The 25086-nt window shown below is 42.1% G+C and overlaps 1 protein-coding gene across 1 annotated transcript in view; it reads right to left on the reverse strand.

The window, feature by feature from the left end:
• The window catches only part of LOC143923402 (uncharacterized), a 29139-nt gene extending 14743 nt beyond the window's left edge, over positions 1-14396 (reverse strand). The window contains exons 1-3 of the mRNA XM_077447059.1: positions 14104-14396; positions 9060-9195; positions 411-599 (exon numbers count right to left, since the gene is read on the reverse strand). Of these exons, the coding sequence (XP_077303185.1) occupies positions 411-599; positions 9060-9138 (268 nt within the window). The 5' untranslated portion in view covers positions 9139-9195; positions 14104-14396. The remainder of the gene's footprint in view (positions 1-410; positions 600-9059; positions 9196-14103) is intronic.
• Between the last annotated feature and the right edge of the window lie 10690 nt (positions 14397-25086).

Genomic DNA, 25086 nt, shown 5'->3' on the forward strand with positions numbered 1-25086 from the left:
CACAGCAGTCGGGTATTTAGCACTGTGATCCGCAGTGTCCACTTGACACAGCGATCATGAAATTGTGCTGCTACGCACTCCAGGGGGCATGCCAGTGTGCATGTGCTTAGCGATGTACGGGTACGTTGATGAGCCTGTAGCTACCACCCGCTAGCAGTAAATCTACTGCTGGGGGGCGGCAAGTGGTTACATTTTTGATTAGCTTGTTGATTAAGATGAAGGAACTAGGCAAGTCAAAAAAAGAAGATTATACTTCAGCTTTAAAATCTGTAATTGTAATAACCGGGTTTAGATCTAATTTCTAATCTTCTCAACTTTTTTACCCAAAACGAAGTTCTTGGGCCTTCAACAAATTGTTGTTCTGTATCAATGTCATAATCCTGTTCATGTCTTAGTCAGTACAAGCTAACCTTTGAGCACAGGTTCTGTCTGGATTTTCAAAATGAGTTGCTTTGTGTAGGTATCTTCCTCTGGTCTACTAAAGAGGAAGAGATGTCTGCTTTCTATTCCGATAGAGTTCAGGCTCTGTAGAATCCGCCTCTTTCCTTCCTCACCGCTGTCCTTCGCATCAAGAATCACCACTATCAGGGGCCTCAGTTCTGTACAAAATACAAAGAGGAGAAAACAAAGATAACAATAGAATTTTACTATACAAGCCTTTTTTTCTGTCTCTTTTTATTGCTTGCGTGCCAACCTTCTGTTTTCTCTCAGTCAAGACAATGGCAGGACATTAGAAACAACTAGTCCAAGCTTTTTCCACACCAAGGGACTTCGTTAGATACACCACCTAGACTTCAGTAAATGCTAAATCATTGTTAATGGCTGTCATTAGAAATTTTGGGGCTTCATAGAGTCTGCCAGCACAGAACCCCCATTACAAACCCCCCCTCCAAGCATAGCCCCTCAGCGGAGATCTCGCAGTGCAGACACCCCTGATACAGACAGAAATGAGAACACAAAACAAGCATCCAAGAGTCCAATATAATTGAATGGTAAAACTGATTTATAACAGAATAAATTCAACACTGGGGGCCAAACTTCATTTTGGGGGCCAAACAGGACTACAAAACGTGTGCAAATATAAAGGTACCCTTTGGCTTATTTATTGTTTGTATGTGTATTATCCCTAAAAACTGCTATCCACTTCCTTTAAACTCTGAAATGTTGGAAAGACTCTGCTCTGCCAAAGCCTTCACAAAATTAGACTGACGGAGGGGCAAATAACCTCATCCGCATGTGTCAAGGAGACGAATGGAAAACTGCCTTTAGAACCAGATATGGAGGTTTTGAGTCCCTGGTTATGCCTTTTGGCCTCTGCAACGCTCCTGCCACTTTCCAACACTTCATCAATGATGCTTTTCGAGACCTATTGGACCAGTTTGTGATTGCTTATCTGGATGATATTCTCATCTTTTCTAATAACCTGGAGGAACATCTCAAACATGTTTGCACTGTCTTTGAAAGTCTAAAGAAGAACCAGCGTTATATTAAATTGGAGAAATGTGAGTTTGAACTAATCCAGATGCAGCTCTTGGGATATATTATTTCTCCTAAAGGAGTAAGCATGGATCCTGAGAAGATCAAAGCAGTGGTGGATTGGCCTGCCCCTAGAAATGTTAAAGAGATACAACGATTTGTTGGTTTTGCCAACTTCTACAGAAAATTCATAAGAAACTTCTCTAAAGTGATAGCACCAATTACACTGAGACTGCTTTTATTAAGCTAAAGACTCTTTTCACTTCTACACCAATATTGGTACATCCCGATCCTGAAGTTCATTTTATAGTGGAAGTGGATGTTTCAGATTCTGCCGTGGGAGCTATCCTTTCTCAGCAAAAAGATACAGCTTCATCCTTGTGCATATTTCTCTCACTTAATGTTATCAGCCGAAAGAAATTATGACATCGGGAATAAGGAGTTACTGGCAATTAAGGAGGCCTTTTCTGAATCGAAGCATCTGCTGGAAGGGGCTAAGCATTCAGTAACTGATCATAAAAATCTAGAATTCATTTGTTCTGCCAAGAGTATGTCTTCTAGACAAGCAGGCTAGTCACTGTTCTTTTCCAGGTTTGATTTTATCACCTCGTATCGACCTTGGTCAAAGAATAGTAAGGCCGATGCATTATCAAGGATGTTGACTGAACCATGCTATGAAGGCAACGCTGAATGTACTATCCTGCCTCAAAAGAAATTCATAGGGGACACAGGTTTCAAGACATGCTTGAGTCTCCTAAAGGAGGGGTATGAAAATTACCCTCTTCTTAATCGAACAGCGTTTGGACTCATGCACATAGTCTCTATGTACCTGAATCTGCTTGGATTGAAGCCCTCACGTTGGTTTATGACTCAAAGCTTGCTGGGAATTTTGGGATTTCCACAACAGAAGAGCTCTTGTCACGTTCCTTTTGGTGGCCAAGCTATAGTAAAGATGTAAAACACTATGTGGCCTCATGCCTGACCTGTGCACTTTGTGGTAGATTTACTTCTCTCAAAAGAAATGACCACTATCTTGGTCATTGTTGACTGTCTCACTAAGATGGCTCATTCTATACTTATTAAGGGGGTACCTTCAGCTGAAAAAACTGCTGAGTTAATGGTTCCAGAAGTTTTTAAACTACATAGAATTCCTTAAAATGTGGTGTCTGACAGAGGAGTACAGTTTACTTCAAAATTTTGGAAAAACTTTTGTTTAGCCTTAGGTGTAACATCCCTAGTCTAATGGTAAGATCGAGAGGACCATTTAATCATTGGAGCAGTACCTTCGATGTTTTGTTAGTTATCTTCAGGGTGACTGGGTGGATTATCTTTCTACAGCAGAGTTTGTATATAACAATTCTAAACATAGCTCCACTTCTCAAAGTCCTTTTTATGTAAACCATGGGTATCATCAAGTTTTTTTCCTGATATCCCTATCTCAACTCTAATTCCTTCTGTTATCAACTGATTAACTATTTTGCAGGAGGTTCAGGAGAATTTGATTGAAACTTTTTGAGGGAGGCTCAGGAATATTACAAGAAGTCTACTGATAGACATCGCAGATCACTTCCTACCTTTCATCTGGGTGACAAAGTTTGGTTATCAACCAAAAATTTGAAGTTCCATGTTCTACAAAGCTGGGCCAAAAGTTTGTTGAACTCTTCAGGATTTCTGCTCAAATCAATCTGGTTACCTTTTGCTTAAAACTTCCTGATAGTATGAAAATTCACCATGTTTTTCATATATCACTACTTAAACCATTTCATGAAAATCCCTTTTCTGGAAGAATTATTCAAACTCCTCCAACCTGTTGAGGTACAGGGTGAAGTGGAATTTGTCCGCTTCTGTGTTCGGTGTTGACTCTTCCCACTGTGCTATCTGGGATGCTGGACAGCTCCCTGCCTAATCTATTGGACAATCCTACCTGATCCATTGGACAACCCTGCCTTGTGTCTTAATTGCTGTTGAACCTTGAACTCCATGCTCCTCCCATGAACTTCCTATATAAGCCTTGTCTCGGCACCTCCTTTTGCCAGGTGATTGCAGCTTGCTCTTGTCTTCCCTCCTGCCGTCTGTATTTTTCTACCACTCATGATCGACCCTTGGCTTGTTCCTTGACTACTCTACTGCTTGATCCCAACCTGTAACTACTTGTTACCGACCTTTTGGCTTGTTTAATGACCACGGTTCTGTTTGATCCTTATCTGCTCATCTGCTACTGGACCCCAGCTTGCTCACACCCTTGTGGGGCAAAGCTGAGGACCGCAACCTTGTACTAACATGCAGCTAAATCCATCTCTGCCATCAGGAGCTCTGGTGAACACCGGTTAGTACTTAGACTCCCCACCTCAGTGAGCCTGTGTCATCTGCCTGGGTTACTGTCTATGTACCTATCCATGCTGGTCGGTGGTAGTCCTGCAACTTCTATAGCAACTGCCTGGTGCCTGATTTTAACATCATGTCTGCAGTCTCTGACCATCTCTTGTATTATATTCACAGTCACTGACATTTCTTATGTCCTGTCCTCAGTCTCTGACCATGTCTTTTATCATGTCTGCGGTCTCTGACCATCTCCTGAATCGTGTCTGCAGTCTCTGACCATGTCTTGTATCATGTCTGCAGTCTCTGACCATGTCTTGTATCATGTCTGCAGTCTCTGACCATGTCTTGTATCCTGTCTGTAGTCTCTGACCATGTCTTGTATCATGTCTGCAGTCTCTGACCATGTCTTGTATCATGTCTGCAGTCTCTGACCATGTCTTGTATCCTGTCTGTAGTCTCTGACCATGTCTTGTATCATGTCTGCAGTCTCTGACCATGTCTTGTATCATGTCTGCAGTCTCTGTCTATGTCTTGTATCATTTCTGCAGTCTCTGACCATGTCTTGTATCATGTCTGCAATCTCTGACCATCTCCTGTATCATGTCTGCAGTCTCTGACCATATCTTGTATCCTATCCTCCTCTCTAACTATTTCTTGTATCCTGCCCATAATCTTTGACTATACCTTGTTTTCTGTCTGCTGTCTCGGACACTGAATACGTATTTACTGAATTTTATGTGTGTCCTTTTGATGATGTCAAGAGACATGATTAAGACACCACACATCAGGAAACTTGACAACCACTGATTTAAATGATCTGAAGAGTATTTTTTTTTCTCTCAACAAAAGAATAGTGAGATCACATTTTATAGCCAATATAATACAATATGAATTTTGCTTTATATTAAGCTCTTTAGACTAATGTTTATAGCCTAATCCTAACCAACATCTAAGTAAACTAATGCCGTGTACACACGACACGACCAGACATTTCAACAGGCTAGGTCCGACGGTCTTTCCGACGGACTTTCGGCGGAGTTCCAATGGACTTTCTGAATGAACAGACGTGGCCACACACAATCACACCAAAGTCAGACGGATTTGAACGTGATGACGTACGACCGGACTAGTATAAGGAAGTTCATAGCCAGTAGCCAATAGCTGTCCTAACGTCGTTTTTTGTCCGTCGGACTAACGTATACACGAACGGATTTCTCGGTCCAGCGGAGTTTTCGATGGGAAAATGTAAAACATGTTCTATTTCTAAAGTCCGCTGGATTATGGCAAGCAAAGGTCCGATGGAGCCACACACGATGTAATTGTCCGACGGACTCGTTCCATCGGACCTTTGCTGTCAAAAAGTCTGGTCTTGTGTAGGTGGCATAAGTCTTATGCTGTGTACACATGATCGGACTTCCTGACAACAAAGTTTTGTTGGCGGAAAAAATTTGAGAACCTGCTAGCAAACATTTTTTGGCAGAAAGTCTGACAGCAAATGTTTGATGGAGCAAACACATGGTCGGACTTTCCATCAACAAGATCACATCCAACATTTCCAGTCGGAAAATCTGTCCATGTACGTGGCATTACAGTATTTTACTTTTTTTTTCTGGTCTCAGTTAATTGTGGTTCTACCAGACCTCAATGACCTTTGTGGCTCTTACCCAAAAGTATCTTCACCGCGTCTCTTCATGGAGGTGACACGATGTTGGTCCAGTTTCGCCTATTACAAAGGCAGATGCAGAAAGTGTACTTGGAAGCTTCTTGTTTAATGTTCTTTTTGTCTTTAAATGTGATACATTTAAACTTCCTAACTTGATCATTAAAAAGATTAGAACTCAATACTTCTTCTAGCCAACTGATGTTCATCTGCTCCGAACAGAAGATCCCAACCTTGTGTCCTGATCCCCTCTGACCCTGAGAAGAAGAGTTTATATCAAATTTTAGGGAACATATGTGTAGAAAATAATGTAAGATGTATACTAGTAGCTGGTAAATTTCTCACTTTTATGCCAAATATTGACAGTATTAGAAAAATGATATAAATAATGTTTTACCCCAGAAAAAGATATTCTTCTCTGAAGCCGTCTGGGCCTCCGGTGACCTGGTAGAATACATGACATTATAAATGAACTCCTCAATGATGAAGGTCAAAACAAATTTTTATGCATAATTACAGTTTTGCTACATATATATATATATATATATATATATATATATATATATATATATATATATATATATATATATATATATATATATATATATATATATATATATATTTTTTTTTTTTTATAAAAAGTGACAAAATGAGAGGATGAATCTCCCTAATGGCAGCACATACAGCAATCACAACATGACAGGGGTTCTAATCCCTCTAATCTCTCTCCACTTTCCAAAAAATAAAAATAAATAAATAAAAGTTTTACTTTTTGGTATACTTTAACCTCTTACCCACCATCCTATAGCAGATTTACTGCTACAGGGCGGCTGTTCTGTGCAGAATCTCTGTATTTATACATGATTCTGCACTTCCGGGTAGAGAGCGCACTGAGGGTGAGCCGCTTCTGCTGTGATTAATCACAGCAGAAGCCAATCAGTGAGTTCTGGCCAATGCATGCCCACCAGTTAGGGCAGCCATCAGAAATTTTTGCCCGCCCCCCGGGCCTGACCACCAACATACACTGTCTGTACCACCAAATCTGCTTACTGACATCCCATACCAAGTGCCCCTCCTCCTCCTTCCCATGTCCTCTTCTTCCTCCTCTTTCAGTCCCATCTTCCCATATCATGTCCTCCTCGTTATCTCATCTCCCTCATCCCATGTCGTCTCCTCCTCCATCCCATGTCAGTAGGGCAGTGAACTGTGTCAGTCATTTTTTCATTATTGTTTTTTTTAGAGCCCCAGCAGCAAAAAAAGTGATAAATCAGTAGAAAGTAAAAGTAGCAAAAGTTGATATTCAACATGAAAAATTGGTAAAATGCAGCAATCTATAAGCACCACAGTCCCTCCAGTAGGCATTAGGCAATCACAATGATGTCATCCAGACTTGATATTAGGGATTCTGTATCCTTGCTGGAATATCTGTGCAGCACACTGTAGTGATCACAATACTAAATCAGGTTCACATAGATTATAAACGTAGCAGAAAGTATAGTGAAGGGAGATTAGATGTGAGCATGAAGGCCATAGACAGAAAGCAATAAAGCTGTTTTCACACTAAGGTGCTGGCCGCATTGACGGTAAAGCGCTGTTCGTTTCAGCGGTGTTTTAGTGGCGCTTTTCAGCCGCTATCAGGGCGCTTTTAACCCCCGCTAGCGGTTGAAAAAGGGTTACAAAAAGGGTGTGTAGCACCCTCTACCAATAGGTAATGGGTTTCTATTAGGAACTGTCAGCACAGATAAATTTAAGAAGGGCTATGCTGCAAGCTAAGCCTGTCTGTTTTGATTTGGGGGCTGGGAGTGGTCAGTGTAGCAGTGGGTGTGACCACTTGTACCCCATTTCTGAGGCGCCCCCTGCTTCCGGGGGGAATATTCTGGAAGAGGGGCAGGGCCTGGAACTGGAGTAGCAGGCAGCTTGTGTGGGGGCCCTGACCAATTGCCAACTGGTATTGGCAGGGGGTGTACCTCCTATATAAGCTGAGGTAACATGCCACTGGGAGAGTTGTCGGCCAAGTGAAGTGGAGGATGGCATATGGGACAGCTTCAGGAGGGCACCCCCATCTGGGGGAAGAGGGCACCGGGGAGAGCTGTGAAGGAACTTTGCCATTACACGGTCATTGGCAATGTCTTTATCATCACACGGTCGTTGATAAAGAACTCTGGGAGCAGATGGGCAGGTGGAGCTGTAAGAACATATGAGCCAGTCAAGTTCTCCATCAAGGACTCGGGGCAGAGAAAGGTCGGTGAGTGTCACCACAGTGGAAGGCTGGATGTGCCAGGAAGTCTGTAAGGGAACTTTGCTTTGACACAGTCAGCAGAATCTTCCTCATATACACTGTGAATGATGAGGAGTCCTGGATCAGAGAAGAGACCGTGGGGATCTGTGTCAAATCGATGTGGCCTGAGGGCACAGGATTTGAAAAGTTGGACTGACTGGGAACAGTAGCCATCAGGGTTTACTTCCTCTTACATTCCCTGCAAAGGTAAAGTATAATGGACTACTATGCATCGCATATAGCCGGTGACCGCGGTGCACTCAGAGCGGTGCCTGTCTTTCGGCAAACATCTACTAAACCGTGTAGGTTTAGGAGATATTTCTTGGACCTACAGGTAAGCCTTAATCTAGGCTTACCTGTAGGTCAAAGTTGGTTGTAAGGGTTTACAACCACTTTAAACTACTAGGCCTCATGGGAGAGGTGCTGCGGGCCTCTGGCCTAGTATCAGCAAGCAACCAGAGCCGGTTTAAGGACTTTTTCAGAGTGGGTCCTTCAAGCTCATAGAAGAAGATGTGACATTACTTTACTTCAGGATAAATTTTGTGCAGGAGGAATTAGTATCTGATTGTTCGCCGCAATATTGCAGTCCCACTATAGGTCACTGATTTCCGGCATTACTACTATTTAAAAAAAATAACAATTCAGGGATATATACCATCGTTAGCAGCAATCAATCAATACACGCTTATTGAGATTTTTGTTTTACCAAAAATATGTAGCAGAATACATATTGGCCTAAATTTATGAAAAAAATGTTTTTTTTTTTACTTTTTTTGTGCATGTTTTAAAGTGAAAGTAAAAAAAAAATACAATTTTTTCTTTTAAAATTGTCAGTTTCTTTTGTTTAGAGTGCAAAAAAAATAAAAAGCAGAGGCGATACCAGCAAAAGAAAACTCTATATTAGGGGGAGGGGAAGACGTACATTTTTTTAATTAATTTATGCACAGCGCTGCATGACCGCACAATTGTCAGTTAAAGTAATGCAGTGCCATATAGCAAAATATGGCCTGGTCATGAAGGGGGGGGGGGTATATTTTCCAGAGGTCAAGTGGTTAATAAAGATGAAAGGAAGATACAAATTAAGAAAGGTTGAACTGTAGTGCTGGTTAAAGCTCCTGAAAGGAGCCTTGACTTTTGATGAGTTTTTGCACCATTGATGATAATATTAATAATGATGGGGGGGGGGTAAAATTATAAGCAACACATAAAAAATATGAATTGAAGATTTCCTCCCATAAATAACCCACAATTGCAGATTTAATAATATATGTGTAGAAAGACAATAAAAGCTGGACAGAGTGATCCGCAGTCCATGGGACTTACTTTGTGTCTCTCCCATGATGTCTCTTATCTGGTGAAGCTTATCAAAGGTCTGTCTATTGATATCCTCCATTGTTGCCATTTTTGTTGCCAGTATTTAAACTCTATAAAGATTATAGAACATTCATTTGCAACATTTCTGAAAAACAAGTTGAGAAAAATAAAATAAAGATTTTAGTTTGAGCTTCAAAAAAAATTAAAACATGGACAATTAAAACCTAAGGCTTGGTGCAAACCAAATCAATCAAACTAGGCTCCCGAAGTCCTAAACTATTTGCTCGACTCCAAGCTTGACCATTGATACTGTGAAGGTACAGGAGCTTGGAGAGGTTCAACCAGGCACAGCATGTTCCCATTAGGGGTGCCGGGGGACCATCTATGGGCCCCTTGATGCTAAACTCCTCACGCTGGAGCATTTTGACTTAGATGAAGGAGTTAACCCAGATGCTATGATACCTGCCTTTATGTAAAAGTTATTTTGTTTTGTAATATTTGGGCGTTGTGTCTCTTCTCCAATGGTTGTTATATTGTACAATTAATATAAAAAAATACTTTGAAAGTAAAACCTAGGGCTTGGTAATATCTCACTTTCTCCCAAAGGATATTGATCGTTCTGGCCTACTTGACTATCTGACATCTATTGTGGATGAAATCTCTGGGCACCCCAAAGGGTTTTTCGCTCATTCCCGAGGTCCTCCCCTTCTCTCCCCTTCCTCTTTTTTTTTTCTTACCCTACCTTTATTCTTTTCATTGCTTCTCCTCTGTCTTGCTTTCTTCTCTTGCTGTAAGATCTATACCCATTGGTATCCGATAGTACTTACCAAGATGACAACAACCTGGCAGTTTGGTAGACATGTGCAATTTGTTTCGTACGAATCTCAAATTCGTACAAATTTTCCTAAATTCGTGCGTTCGGGAGGATCCGAAATACGAATTGCCATGCGTCCGAATTCTGTACGAAATACGAACTTTTGCTTACGAATCCGAAGGAGGAAGTCAGCACAGCACAGGGACGGTGGGAGCCCCTCATCTAACAAAAATTCGTATTTCGGATAGGAAATTCTTCAACGGAATTTCGTATTTTGGATAAAAACCAAACTTCCATCAGCATTGACTGTCATATTGAGGTATATTTTTGCCGTTAAATTTATCGTAACGGACATTTGTACAAGTTAACGAACCTAACGACAATTCGTATTTCGTACGAATTGAAACGTTATTTTGGACACGAAATACGAAGTATGAATTCATTTTAATACGAACCGTAATGGAACAGAACGAAACAAATTTATTGATGGCGCTCATGTCTACAGTTTGGTCAGCTCACTACCTCATTAATGTAATATTTATTTTGAATATGATCAGACCGATGTGGATAATTGTGACTTTTGGTAATGAAACTCTCGGATTATAATCATACTTTTGGCCAATGCCAAACTTCTAAGTGCCCCTGTTATTAATCATTATTATCTAAACCAGCCTCAAGAGGAGATTAAGGGGGGATATGATCACTATGTATAAATATATAGGAGGTCCATACAGTGAACTTGGTGTTGAGTTTACTTTACTTTACGGTCATCACAGAGGACAAGGGGGCACTCTTTACGTCTAGAGGAAAAGAGACTTCATCTCCAAATACGGAAACATATCTTCACAGAAAGAGCTGTGAAAATGTGTAATAGACTCCCTGCAGAGGTGGTTGTGGCCATCTCAGTAGATTGCTTTAAGAAAGGCCTGGATTCTTTCCCAAATGTACATAATATAAATGGATACTAACATGTATAGGTAAAGTTGATCCAGGGAAAATCCGATATAAATGGATACTAACATGTATAGATAAAGTTGATCCAGGGAAAATCCGATTGCCTCTCATGGGTTCGGGAAGGAATTTTTTCCACTGATGTAGCAAATTGGATAATGCTTTTCTGTTTTTTTTTTGCCTTCCTCTGGATCAACTGTAGGTATAGGGATGTATGATGTTTATTTATTTTTTGTTTGAACTGGATGGACTTGTACCTTTTTCCAACCTTTTTTCAACCTGACTAACTATGTAACCAGGGTGCACAGGCTCCCTGGGGTATCTTCAGATTTCTACAAAGGGTGCCTTAGAAAATGCCTAAAAATAACCCAGAAATTGTATACATACTAGACATGGGCGCCGTCAATAAATTCGTTTAGTTCTGTTCCATTTCGATTCGTAATAAAATTAATTCGTACTTCGTATTTCGTGTCTGAAATTCCGTTCGGTTTCGTATGAAATACGAATTGTCGTTAACGTGTACGAACGTTCTTTACGATTAATTTAAAGGCAAAAACATTGCTCATTATGCTTATTATGACTTGCAGAAGACTTCTGTGATAGAAGTCAATGTAAGTTGCCTGAAGACATCAGTGAAGGACTTTCCCCCTCTCTGGGCCCTGCCAAGAAAAGAACAAAGTGAATACAATGTTTCTTCTTCAATGGGCTGAACTCCCTGTGTAGAAGTTCTCAGTTTAACCATTTAAAGACTAAATCTTTTCTGACACTTGTTGCTTACAAGTAAAAATCCAGTATTTTCTTCTAGAAAATCACTCAGAAGCCCCAAAAATTATATATATTTTTTAGCAGAGATTCTAGGGAATAAAATAGCGGTTGTTGCAATATTTTATGTGACGCGGTATTTGCGCAGAGGTCTTTCAAACGCAAGTCCGATAGGACACATTCCGGCGGATTCTCCGACCGTGTGTACAAGGGCTAAGTCTCACAGTGTCAGGTGTCATCTTTTCTCTCTGTCGAATATTTTCTCTATATAATCTTGGACTAATCGAGGTAAGGTTAGGCACATTCGACCACAGGTTCTATAGACAGATTGTTATTGTCAGAGTCACGTCGAATCTCCTATTCTATATCGAACTGTTGTAACGACGAAAACAAAAATAAAGCATTTATTTATGTCAGATCTTTCGTTTTTCGGATTCTGTGCTTTCGTTATCATTTGTCAAAACGAAAACGAAAATACCTGAAATTCGGACGAAAATGAATGCACATGTCTAATACATAACAGGGGGTGGATCAAGCCTTTTTAGCTAATAAAAGTTATTAATAATAATAATAATAATAATAGTTTTCATTATCCACCATCAAGCCGTCAAGCCGTTGACATCCTAACAACCAATGTCTTTGTAGATTTAAAAGGCAGGTGTCAGGCTCCTGCCCAGCATCTTTTTACCCCTCCCCCGCCCCTCTCCATCAGCACTGAGGTCACATCACCTGAGCGAGGGAGAGGAACTTACGGAGAAGAGAAACCTTGAAACACTAGTCAGTACCACTTTGCTTTGGAAGAATAAATCACTTCTAATGTTGGGTGTCCTACATGTGTGGATGTTGCTGCGTTATGTAAAACTATTTGTTTTTTGTTTTGTTTTTTAATCTTAGAATAGGATAAATAGATTGTGCAGAATTTTTAAGGGTGCCTTGGCTGAAAAAAAGGTTGCGAAACATTGCTCTAAACTGCCAAAACTTAAATTTGTTGTAAAGGCAGTAGTTTTTATTTTATTTGAATGTGTTTGATGCATTAAGATACAAAAAAAAAACCTTCTGTGTGCAGCAGCCCCCCTAATACTAACCTGAGCCCAATCTTTATCCAGCGATGTTGCAGGAGTGTCTCAGCTGCCCGGGACTCCCCTCCTCAATGGCTGAGACAGCAGCATGGTGCGATTGGCTCCCACTGCTGTCAATCAAAGTCAGTCAGCCAATCGGGAGAGAGAGAAGGCGGGGCCGGGCCATGGCTTCATGTCTGAATGGACACAGGGAGCTGCGACTCGGCTTGGGTGCCCCCACGGCAAGCTGCTTGCTGTGGGGGCACTCAACAGGAGGGAGGGGCCAGAAGCAGCAAAGAAGGACCCAAGAATTGGAGGATCCAGTCCACTCTGTGCAAAACCAACTATACAGAGCAGGTAAGTATGACATGTTTTTATTAAAAACAAACAAACAAGACTTTACAATCACTTTCAGAGCAATTATTTGAAGCGTTCATGCTTTGGATTGAACATATAGAAGTAAAGACTCTACTGGCTATTTAAATGAAGAGGAGACCCAGCATTGGATGAGGCAAGAAATAAGAGTTGATCTGCCCCCCACAGGTAGAATACACATACGTTCCCCAATTGCATTATCTTCTAATGGTACCTGGACAAGGGGGTATGTCTTTTGTCACCCTTCATGAAACACCTGACTCAGAAGAGTCTACTGATCAGCTGACCCAATACTTGTGAATAGGTTCATAGTAGTAAATTGGAAAAGTAGCCACCGGACTTCCCTGAGATAATTGCTAGAGGAACAAATTGGGACAATTATCGGTGAAGTCAAGTGCTTCGTCACTAGCAACTTGCAATGTTTATTTATATACCACACTATCCATTCCTTATTTAACTACAATATATTATTTCATGTTCTTTTTGATACATTTGTATCATGCCGCACAAAACAATCATTAAATTATTATAACGATAACTTCAAAATCATATAAGTAATAGACATGTGCACACTCAAATATTTTGTGTCGGAATTTTGTTTTCGTCCGAAAAATTTATTTAGTTAGTTACTCCCAAAATTTATTTGTATTTATTTTCTTTCGCTAAAAAATGCATCCGTCCAAAAATCCGAAATAATTAAGGTGGAATCTGTCATTGAAGGCTTATGGTGTTCTAAGAAGATTTGACGGAGCAGCTAAACTGTAGGACGCCGCAATCGTACATTTCCGGTGGAATGTTCCACCTACAAGCTATAGTAGAATTCTAATCTTGTGTGACACTAGTAATAATTATATTTATTAATTAATATTACTAGTCAACCAACATTAGAATTCTTCTATAGCCTACGGGCAGAGCATAAATGACCGATCGGGGCGACTGCTTTGTCGAATCTTCATTTCAAATCTTTTCTCTCTATGTAGAATAATCTTGGACTAATTGAGTTAAGTTAGGCACATTCAACCTTTTTTGCTATTGTCTCTATAATGTCGACTCATGTCACTCAGTAACCGTGATTACTGTAAGGCAATCATACCTCTCTTCCAGATAGGACACCGCTCTTCAAACCTTCCAGAATGTGGCCAAAGGATGACATCTCTCTAAATTCATTTGTGATCACAGCTTTGATTTTCCCATAATCCTGTGTATTCAGCTGATATAGGATGAATAATTATTTCTTGTATCCGACTCTTTGCACTTGTGTCCAGGCTTTCCTGCAGGCGTTAACATAAATGCATTCCCTTGTGAAGTTTATGCTGCAGAACGTTGTACTTTGTAATGTTCTATCATTATTTTTATGATCCCAGTGCATTTTCTTCAACTGTTCTTCCTCCTTCTATCCTGGCTTGAGTTTGGTGACCTTTGAAACACTCAAATATGTTGAATTTCAACTTTTTTGATTTTTTTTTTTTTTCCAATTGTAGACAGAAGAGCACTAAACTGATACAATGTACAAATAGAATAGAAAAATAAACATATCGAATAGTAGAAGATCATAAAAAGTACAATGTGTTTTGGGGGTTATAAAGATTCATCAGGGCTATATGATATTGGAATACCTATTTGGAAAAATATGAACTAAAAACTAAATGCAAAAAATAATTACGAAATAAAAACTGCTTAATAACAGGGTCAGCCTGTACTGTAAATATTCAAATATACATATATAATATGTATTATGGTAGATCTAGATATAAATAGATAGATAGATCTCTTTTTTTTTTTTCACCCAAAAAATTTACTTTAGATTATTCAACAGTAAACCTAATGCCGCGTACACACGACCGGACTTTCCGGCAGAATAGGTACAACGGAATCATTCCGCGGCATAATCCGATAGTTTTTCTTTGAAAAATTCAGACGGACCTAGAAATAGAACATGTTTCAAATGTGTCCGACAGACTCAATCCCTATCCGGAAAACCGTTCGTCCGTGTGCTGGACCAAATACGATGCAAGGGCAGCTATTGGCTACTGGCTATTGAACTTCCTTTTCTAGTCCCATCGAACAGACTTTAGTACATTCGTGTGGGGGGCAAGTCCGTTCGTTCGTAATTCCGTCGTAACTCCGTCGAAAGTCCGTTGGGAAGACCGTCTGACCTTTTCTGCCGGAAAATCCGGTCGCGTGTACGCGGCATAAGAAACAACATTTGTAAATTGTTTTTTTTTTTTTTTTACTCAGTATTTCATGTCTGTTGCTAAGGGGTGCCTTGTAATCTGCCTCTTCCTCTCCCTGGCGCCTGACGTCATATCCCTCGGCACCCGCGCTCGCCAGTGCTCCTGGGAGATGCTTGTCATCATTTCTCAGGCGTCGGTGGGCAGTGGCAAGGACTTTGTTGCCATCACAACGGGGCGGGCACTACCGACGCCTCCGCCCCTTGTGATGGCAACGTCAGAAGTGTATGGCGCTGTAAGCCGTACATACCGTGCATGCGCAAGAACAGGCGGTGCATGCTGGTCGCTCAGCTGCACCGTAACCCGGAAAATAGTGCTTGTGGGCTTCACGTGCCCACAAGCAAGTTGGAAATTGCCAAGAACGAGCAATATAAAATATAACATATCTTCCTCTATTAAATCGGCAATCTGATTCATCAGAGAAACGTGAGTGCTATTAATAAGATTTTTTTTAAAAAGATATTCATCAAAAAAAAAAAATTAACAGTTGAAACTCCACTTTAAGAATCTTTAGAAATGTTGTGATAAAACAGATTTTAATAGATTACATAGTATAGTGGAAGACTTCCCCTTCTGATAAGGAGCCGGTCTACATGTGTACTTTGCTCCCTTCAACAATGCAACAAAGGAAAATAATCTACAGTGAAACTACAATAAAATCCAACTAATATTCTTATTCTCTTTCCTGATTGGTTGTTTATTGCTCTGTTTGCATAAAATCAAAGTTTACTTTCACTGACAGCCTAATGTAGTGATTTGGTGTTCAGAAATATTTCAGGAGGTGGAGCTGTGACCCCACGGGGAATGAAGGGGGAGGAAATTATGAGATGTGTAGTCACACATGTAAACACTCTCAGAACCAAGAAAAAATTTGAAAAAATGTGTATGTATGATTAACAATTTTATATATATATATATATATATATATATATATATACATATACATATATATATATATATATATATATATATATATATATATATATATATATATATATATATATATATATATATATATATATATATATATATATATATATATATATATATATATATATATATATATATATATAAATACTATTTTAATTGGATCCAACTGGTCTTATATAATCTATTTTGTGCATTTAGATTTTGGCCCTGGCCACCTCTATTGGGTCTATTGTGCCCATGTGCCTGCCCTAGACACTGGTAGGTGGATATCCCGATGCACAGACTCGCCAGTATGAGCATGCAAACTCAAAATATCTTATTATTGTACATTATTGAAAACTGTTTTGATATACTGTGTATTAATGCATGTGTTGTCTTGCATAGTTCCCCCTCTTCATTTGTCTTGGTCCTGAAGAAGCCAAATAACTGGTGAAATGCGTTGACCTTACAGGCATTAGGAAAGCCCACTTTATCAATTCTGGACTGTTACCATCCTATTTTGTATATGCAGTCTCGAGAAGGTACTGTTACATACCGTGTGGGTAGGGATCAGGGAATCGGGGATCTACTGTGACAGATACTATCTCCCTAATATGTATGGGATACAACACAGATTATTATTATTATTTTTTTTTTTTTACTATTGTATAATAAAGAATATATTTTGTTGTCTTCTGCGCTGTGCCGCTATAGTCCGCATTCTTAGGCAGCTAGAGATAGCCTTCTCTAGCTGATACCTACCTTTTTCTCTATGTACACTTAGGTGAGGCCTAAAAGTATTTTTTTTTTGTTAGATATATGAAATACGGTTTTAATTTTTTGTCATCCTTTCTCCCTGCTGATCTTCTCAGCCACTCTCTACATGAATCGGTTCCTCTGTTATAGTGTGTTTTTTTTTTTTTTATTGCAGGCTGTGAGCTTCTATGAAAAACACCAACCTAAATGGACTTTTTTTAAGGTACAACAGGACTACAAAATATCAAAAATATATACAATTTTAATAACATCACATAAATGAGTGTAATCTTTAATAACCTTTTCAGCTACTATGACTCCTACGGTATCTTACAACAACAATCCAAATCAGGCAATCTGTTTGTATAGACATCCATCAGTGAGGTTGATTTACTAAGACTGGAGAGTGCAAAAACATGTGCAGCTCTGTATAGAAATCAATCAGCTTCCATTTTTTATTTTTTTTTTAAAGTGAACAAGCTGAAGTTAGACATTGTCAAAAAAAAATACAAGGAGATTCCCAAGCTCAAGCTTAGCAACCAGCCAGAGACCAACCAAATTGACCTGTCTAAGCCCTTGTACACACGGTCGGAGAATCCGTCGGAATGTGTCCTATCGGACCGTGTTGTCAGATAATCCGACTGTGCGTGGTCTGCATCGGACTGTTTCCGTCGAAATATCCGTCGGACCAAATTTTCCAACTTGTTGGAAATATTTTCCGACAAACTGGTCCGATCGGACATACTCCGATCATGTGTAGCCTACTCCGACGGACAAGGTGCCACGCATGCTCACATTCAAATTCCGACATGGAAGCGCTTGTTCAGGTAAAACTACTGCTCGCAAGCGATATAGCACATTCGTCACGCTGCAATGTTAAAAATTCATTCATCAAGCGCATTCTCTTGTTCTTTACAATGCTGCAAGAACAAACTTCTTTTGATGCTCATAGTCACACACACTTCTCCCGAACGGATTTCATTACTCTTTTTTAATCATTTCAGCAATACAATTTTAGTTTGCGTCACATCTACACAATTTTAGATTTTGTTTATTCTTTTTTGGATGCTTTTTTATTTTTATTTCCTAAAAATCTCCTTTAAAAACAGTTTGCTCATTTCTCCTTTTTTGGGGGTTTTTTTGTGTGTAAACTTACACCAACAACATTATTTTATTTTTTATCTTTGGTTTTTATTTTTTAATCTACAGGAGGTTGTTTAGTGTTGGTACCCCTTGTTATTCATTTCACTTTGTATTTTTGAAATGTACCTGCCTGCTCACAAATAAACTGGCCTTTTGGAAGGAAAACACATACACAAGTATTTCATCAAACAAAAAAAACCTTCATTTTGGTCATTATAAAATAAAAAGAGGAACGCAGCGCTGGAGAAACTTCTTACTTTGGTGCAGCCTTTGGCTCCCAGGGCAGACATGAACAAATTAGAATATAAAAAATTGGTGGCCTGAGGAGTAGTGAAGGACGAACTTCCGACGGGACGTTTCGCGAATGCGGACCGCGAACGCGCCCGATAGTTCGCGAACCGGAACGTTCACGGCGGGCCCCATTGACTTCAATGGGAGGCGAACTTCACAAACCTACAGGTCAAATTTGCAGCCACAAAATAATTAATAGCTGTGCAAACATAGTCCCACCACATGGCCAATGACATAACACATGTATGAGGTGAATCTGGGATCGACAACTACATGCATTCATTTTTTATATGGGAAATTGTTGTGACAATTCAGGACTGTGGAGCGCATGAAGGCAATGGAGGAGAGAGAAGGTCAGGGACCAGGGTAAGCAAAGAAGAGGGTGCAGGAGATGATCACCAGCAGAGTGACATACAGCAATGACACCTGCACCGTGATAGAGTCATCTGACAGCAGCACCGTGATAGAGAGCACTGACATCAGCAGCGTGACATAAAGCACTCACACCAGCACCGTGATATACAGCACTGACAGCAGCACCGTGATAGAGAGCACTGACATCAGCAGCGTGGCATAAAGCACTCACACCAGCACCGTGATATACAGCACTGACAGCAGCACCGTGATAGAGAGCACTGACATCAGCAGCGTGGCATAAAGCACTCACACCAGCACCGTGATATACAGCACTGACAGCAGCACCGTGATAGAGAGCACTGACATCAGCAGCGTGACATAAAGCACTCACACCAGCACCGTGATATACAGCACTGACAGCAGCACCGTGATAGAGAGCACTGACATCAGCGGCGTGACATAAAGCACTCACACCAGCACCGTGATATACAGCACTGACAGCAGCACCGTGACAGAGAGCACTGACATCAGCAGCATGACATAAAGCACTCACACCAGCACCGTGATATACAGCACTGACAGCAGCACCGTGACAAAGAGCACTGACATCAGCAGCGTGACATAAAGTACTCACACCAGCACCGTGATATACAGCACTGACAGCAGCACCGTGACAGAGAGCACTGACATCAGCAGCGTGACATAAAGCACTCACACCAGCACCGTGATATACAGCACTGACAGCAGCACCGTTACAGAGAGCACTGACATCAGCACCGAGATATACAGCACTGACACCTGCACCGTAAGCAGCCCCAGGAGGAAGTCAGCATAGCACAGGGATGGTGGGAGCCCCTCATAATGAGCATAGCACAGGGATGGTGGGTGCCCCTCATAATAAGCAGCTCCAGGAGGATGTCAGCATAGCACAGGGATGGTGGGAGCCCCTCATAATAAGCAGCCCCAGGAGTAAGTCAGCACAGCACAGGGATGGTGGGAGCCCCTCATAATGAGCATAGCACAGGGATGGTGGGAGCACCTCAAAATATGCACAACAGAGGTACAGCCCCTGGAGGAAGTCAGCACAGCACAGGGATGGTGGGAGCCCCTCATAATGAGCATAGCACAGGGATGGTGGGAGCACCTCAAAATATGCACAGCAGAGGTACAGCCCCAGGAGGAAGTCAGCACAGCACAGGGATGGTGGGAGCCCCTCATAATATGCACAGCAGAGGTACAGCCCCAGGAGGATGTCAGCACAGCACAGGGATGGTGGGAGCCCCTCATAATAAGCAGCCCCAGTAGAAATATGACACCGCTCAACCTCTTCAAAGAGGAGGGTACGGGCATAGTACGGTGTGCTTTTTTTGGACAAGGAAGTGAGCCAAATGAAGAAAGAAGGTCTGTGTGCTTGATTAAAAAAATTGTTTATAGACATATACATGGTCTACTGGTCACATGTGTTGAATTCTTCCGAGATCCATGCCTCATTCATTTTTAGAAATGTGAGGTAGTTAACACTGTCGTGAGCTAAGCGAGTACGCTTATCAGTCACGATCCCCCCTGCTGCGCTGAACGTCCTTTCGGACAGGACACTGGATGAGGGGCAAGCCAACAGTTTCATTGCAAATTGGGCAAGCTCTGGCCAGAGGTCAAGCCTGCCCACCCAGTAGTCCAGGAGTTTATCACTCCTCAGAGCGTCCACATCGGCCATTAACCCGATGTAGTCGGACACCTGGCGGTCTAAGCGTTCCCTGATGCTGGATCCGGATGACACCTGTCGATGGGTCGGCTGAAAGAATGACCTCATATCATAAGTCACCAACACATCTTCAAACCGGCCTCTTCTTGCAGGCGCTGTTGGATTGGTACCCGCAACTCCTTCTCTGGGAGTGGGAATTGCTCCTCTGCTAGTGCACGCAAAAGCAGAATGCAGCATTTCTCGAAGCAAGGCATGGAAGTGCTCGCTTCTGACAGCCCTCTGTGACGGCGGTAACATTTCTGCCGTTTTGTGTTTGTACCGGGGGTCTAAGTACGTTGCCACCCAGTACTGGTCCTTGACCCTTATGCTTTTTATACGGGGGTCCCTATTAAAACACTGGAACATGAAGGCCCCCATTTTCACTAAACTGGAAGCGGTGTGGTGGCCTGGCTCCTGCTCATCATCCAGGATAATGTCGTCCTCTTCATTCTCCTCTCCCCATCCACGCACAACAGGGATCCCAGAAAGGTTTAAAGCATGCTCTTCTTGCTCCTCCTCATCCACCCCGGCACCATCCTCCTCTGAATCCTCTTCAGACTCCTGTTGTTGACTTGTCTCAGATAGAGTAGCCCCCCTGGGAATTCATCCAGCATTGCAACTTCCTCATCTTCCCGCTCCTGCTCCTCCACAGCTTGATCAATGACATGACGCAATGCATGCTCCATAAAGAAGGCATAAGGTACCATGTCACTGATGGCACCATGGCTGCGACTGACCAGTTTGGTGATCTCTTTAAATGGGCGCAGAAGTCTGCATGTGTCGCGCATGAGCAGCCACTGGCGCGGTGAAAAAAACCCCAGCTCCCCAGAACCGGTTCTGCCGCAGAGTTCATACAGGTAGACGTTAACTGCACGTTTCTGCTGGAGCAGCCTATCAAGCATATAGAAGGTTGAGCTCCATCGCGTCGGGCAATCGCAAATAAAACGTCTGACCGGCAGATTGTGTCGCCGCTGAATGTCAGCAAGGCGAGCCATGGCTGTGTAAGATCTTCTGAAATGGGCCGAGATTTTCCTTGCCTGCCGCAAGATGTCCTGGACCCCAGGGTGTTTGACAACGAATCGCTGCATGACCAAGTTTAAGACGTGTGCCATGCATGGCATGTGCGTAATTTTGCCCTGTTTCAATGCGCTAAGCAGATTGGCACCGTTGTCACACACCACTTTACCAACTGTCAAATTGAGCGGTGTTAGCCACTGATCTGCCTGTGAACGCAAAGCTGAAAGGAGTGCCGGGCCAGTGTAGCTCTTGGCTTCCAGGCACAACAGACGCAGCACGGCATGGCAATGTCTCACCTGGCATGTGGAATAGGTTCTGGGGAGCTTGGGCGGTGCAGCGGAAGAGACGCTAGCAGCGGAAAAGGAGGAGTCAGCTGAGGAGGAGAGGGAGGAGGATGGAGTAGGAGGAGGAGGAGAAGAAGAGTCAGGCCTGCATACAATCCGTGGCGGTAAAACCAAATCTACACGGGTGCCACGGGTTACATGCTTGACGGCCGTCAGAAGGTTCACCCAGTGGGCAGTAAAAGTGATATACCTTCCCTGTCAATGTTTGCTAGACCACGTGTCTGTGGTCAGATGTATTTTGGCACCGACACTGTGTGCCAGAGATACATTCACTTGCCGCTGAACATGGTCATATAGCTCTGGGATGCCCTTCTCTGAGAAATACTTCCTTCCTGGGACCTTCCATTGTGGTGTTCCAATGGCCACAAATTTGCGAAAGGCCTCCGAGTCCACCAGTTTATATGGCAGTAGTTGGTGGGCTATGAGTTCTGACAAGCCAGCTGTCAACCGTTGGGCAAGAGGGTTATCCGGCGTCATCATTTTTTTACGCTCGAACATTAGGCCCACGGAAGCCTGCCTTTTTGCAGAAAAACGTGAGCTTGGCGTGATGGAAGGTGGAGGACAATTGTGAGGAGAGAGGAGAAGGAGAAGTAGAAGACGAGGCTGGACGGTGAGAGCCTGCAGTGTGGCTTTGTGTGTTCCGTTGCTCCCACTCGGCTCGGTGATGGCTGCCCATGTGCCTTCTTAAGGCGGTCGTCCCTAGGTGAGTGTTGGGCTTACCGCGACTAATGCGTTGACTGCAAAGATTGCAGATGGCAACGCTATTGTCAGCAGCGGACACGTTAAAAAAAGCTCACACTGCGTAGCCATGTGCCGGTGTCCTGGGAGCGCCAGATGTGACCGTACATGGTCGATGACTCGCTCCTGATACATTTGCAGTCTGCTTTGTCCCTCCTGTGCAATGTAAGTTATTCCTGCTTCTCCTCCCTATCTGCTGGTCCATATCTCCCTCTGAACTCCCCTCCTCCTCCTCTCTTGTGGGCACCCACGTGACATCACTAGACACGTCATCATCAGCGTCACCTTCCCCACCGCTATAAGTAGAGATCTCGGAGTAGGGAGCAACACCGGGGACCAACCTCCTCCTTGGGCTGATCTGGGTACTGTCGTCAGACTGCTGAGTAGCGGTTGTTGCTACCTCCTCTTCCTGATCCAATACCAAGAGTGGCTGCGCATCAGAAATGTCCTCTTGATATGGATCGGAAAATAATTCCTGTGACTCAAGCGGAAGGTATGTGGTGGTGGTGGTGGTGGTGTTGTTGGTGGTAGTGTCTTTGGGGGTGCACATAGCAGAGAGTGAAGAAGAGGGTGCAGATCGAGAGGATGAGGAGGGTGCAGAAGAGTAAGGCTGAGCGAGCCATTCAACCAAGTCTGGTGCATCCTTTAAAGTAATTGAACACACCTTCTGCAACTTCCCACTTTGGCTCAAGCCTGTTGCTCCTGCCCTACCCCTACCACCCCTGCGGAAGGGCCTGCCTCTTCCTCTGCCTGTCATTTTTTAAATGACCCTGTGACAAAGCTCTCAGTCCCTATACCAATGAAGGACTGCTGCAGTATAGGGCAGCGGTCAGCAGTAGTGCACCTCAACCCTATGTATTGTGAACCGATACCAGTCCTTATAGAATAGCAGACTGTACCTCACTCAACCCTATGTACTGTAGCACCCTATATACCTTACCAGTCCTTATAAAGACTTCTGTGGACCAAGTAGGTTGTGTGTGAGTGATTAGCAGACTGTACGTCAGTCCCTATACCGATGAAGGACTGCTGCAGTATAGGGCAGCGGTCAGCAGTAGTGCACCTCAACCCTATGTATTGTGGACCGATAGCGGTCCTTACAGAACAGCAGACTGTACTGCACTCAACCCTATGTACTATAGCACCCTAGACAGACCAAGTTACCAGTCCTGATAAAGAGCTTTGTGGAACAAGTGAGTTGTGAATGATTAGCAGACTGCAGCAGAAGGGCAGCAAACAAGTATAATATTCTTTCTATATTTGGAAGAAAGAATATTATACGTGTACAAGCCTATTACCATACCACTGATACCAGTCCTGAAAAGAACCTTTGTGGAACTAATAGTAACAGCTACTGATTAAACTGACCCTCACTGCCTGACACACTGCTTCCTGCCTGTCCCTATATAAACTGACAAAACAGAGGCTGCTGGAACAATAACTGGTTACTGGAATAGCACTTTTGTGGACCTGATAGTAACAGCTAATGATGATGACTAATCTGGCTGTCCCTACAACAGCAGCACACAGCGCTCTGTCCCTTTCTCGAAACTGACAAAAGACACTCAGGCTGCTGCAACAATCAGTAGCACAGCAAACCTATATACACCTAACACCTATACCAGTCCTGAAAAGAACTTTTGTGTACCAAATAGCTAGCGATTTATCTCTCCCTACTCCACACAGCAACCTTTCCCTATAGTGACAGAAGAAAGAATGTAAAATGGCCGCCGGATCGGGTGTATTTATAAGTTAGGGGGAATGTCCAAGTGTCCATGTGCTGTAATGTCTCAATTGGCTGTCCTGTACCCCATGATGGATGTGTCATCAGCTCAAAGTTCTTTTACACAGTAAAAACACGGAAGTCCGCCGGGCGAACGGCGCCAATAATCCGCCGAACGGGCGGACCGCGATCAGCCGAAATTCGCCGCAAAACGACCGCCGGGTGAACTGTTCGGCCATCACTACTGGTTAAGTAAATCATTTGATCTGATTTACTGGGATTTTTTTTAATGAATTTGGACAAATTTGTTTATTCAGAAATATCCGAATTTCCGAATTTTCAAATTTCCAACTTTTCTTAATATCTGAATTTCTGAATTTTCGAATCTCTGAATTTTTCTGAATATTCGAAGATTCTAAATTTCGGAAATTCGAAAATCTGAAAATCCAAAAAGTCAAAATTTCGGAAATTCGGAAGTTCAAAAATTTTGTAAATTCGGAAAATCAGAAATTGGAAATTCAAAAATCAAAAAATCGGAAATTTTGGAAATTCGAAAATTCAGAATTCAAGCATTTGGAAATTAGAAATTAAAAAATTTGGAAATTCAGAGATTAAGAAATTCAGAATTCGAAAATCCAAAAATCCAGAAATTTGAAAATTCTGAAATTTAGAAATCCAAAAATAAGAATGAAAATCCAAAAATTTTAAAGAACGAAAATCCAAAAATTCAAAGAACGAAAATCAAAAAACTATTACTAACTATTAAATTATAGGTATTATAATTTTCTTTCAAATTGGTCTTTTAGGGAACTTAATGAATACAAAT

This window comes from Lithobates pipiens, unplaced genomic scaffold (assembly GCF_037356315.1).
Source record: "Lithobates pipiens isolate NorthernLeopardFrog02 unplaced genomic scaffold, aLitPip1_a1.2 Scaffold_22, whole genome shotgun sequence".
Taxonomy (NCBI): Eukaryota; Metazoa; Chordata; class Amphibia; order Anura; family Ranidae; genus Lithobates; species Lithobates pipiens.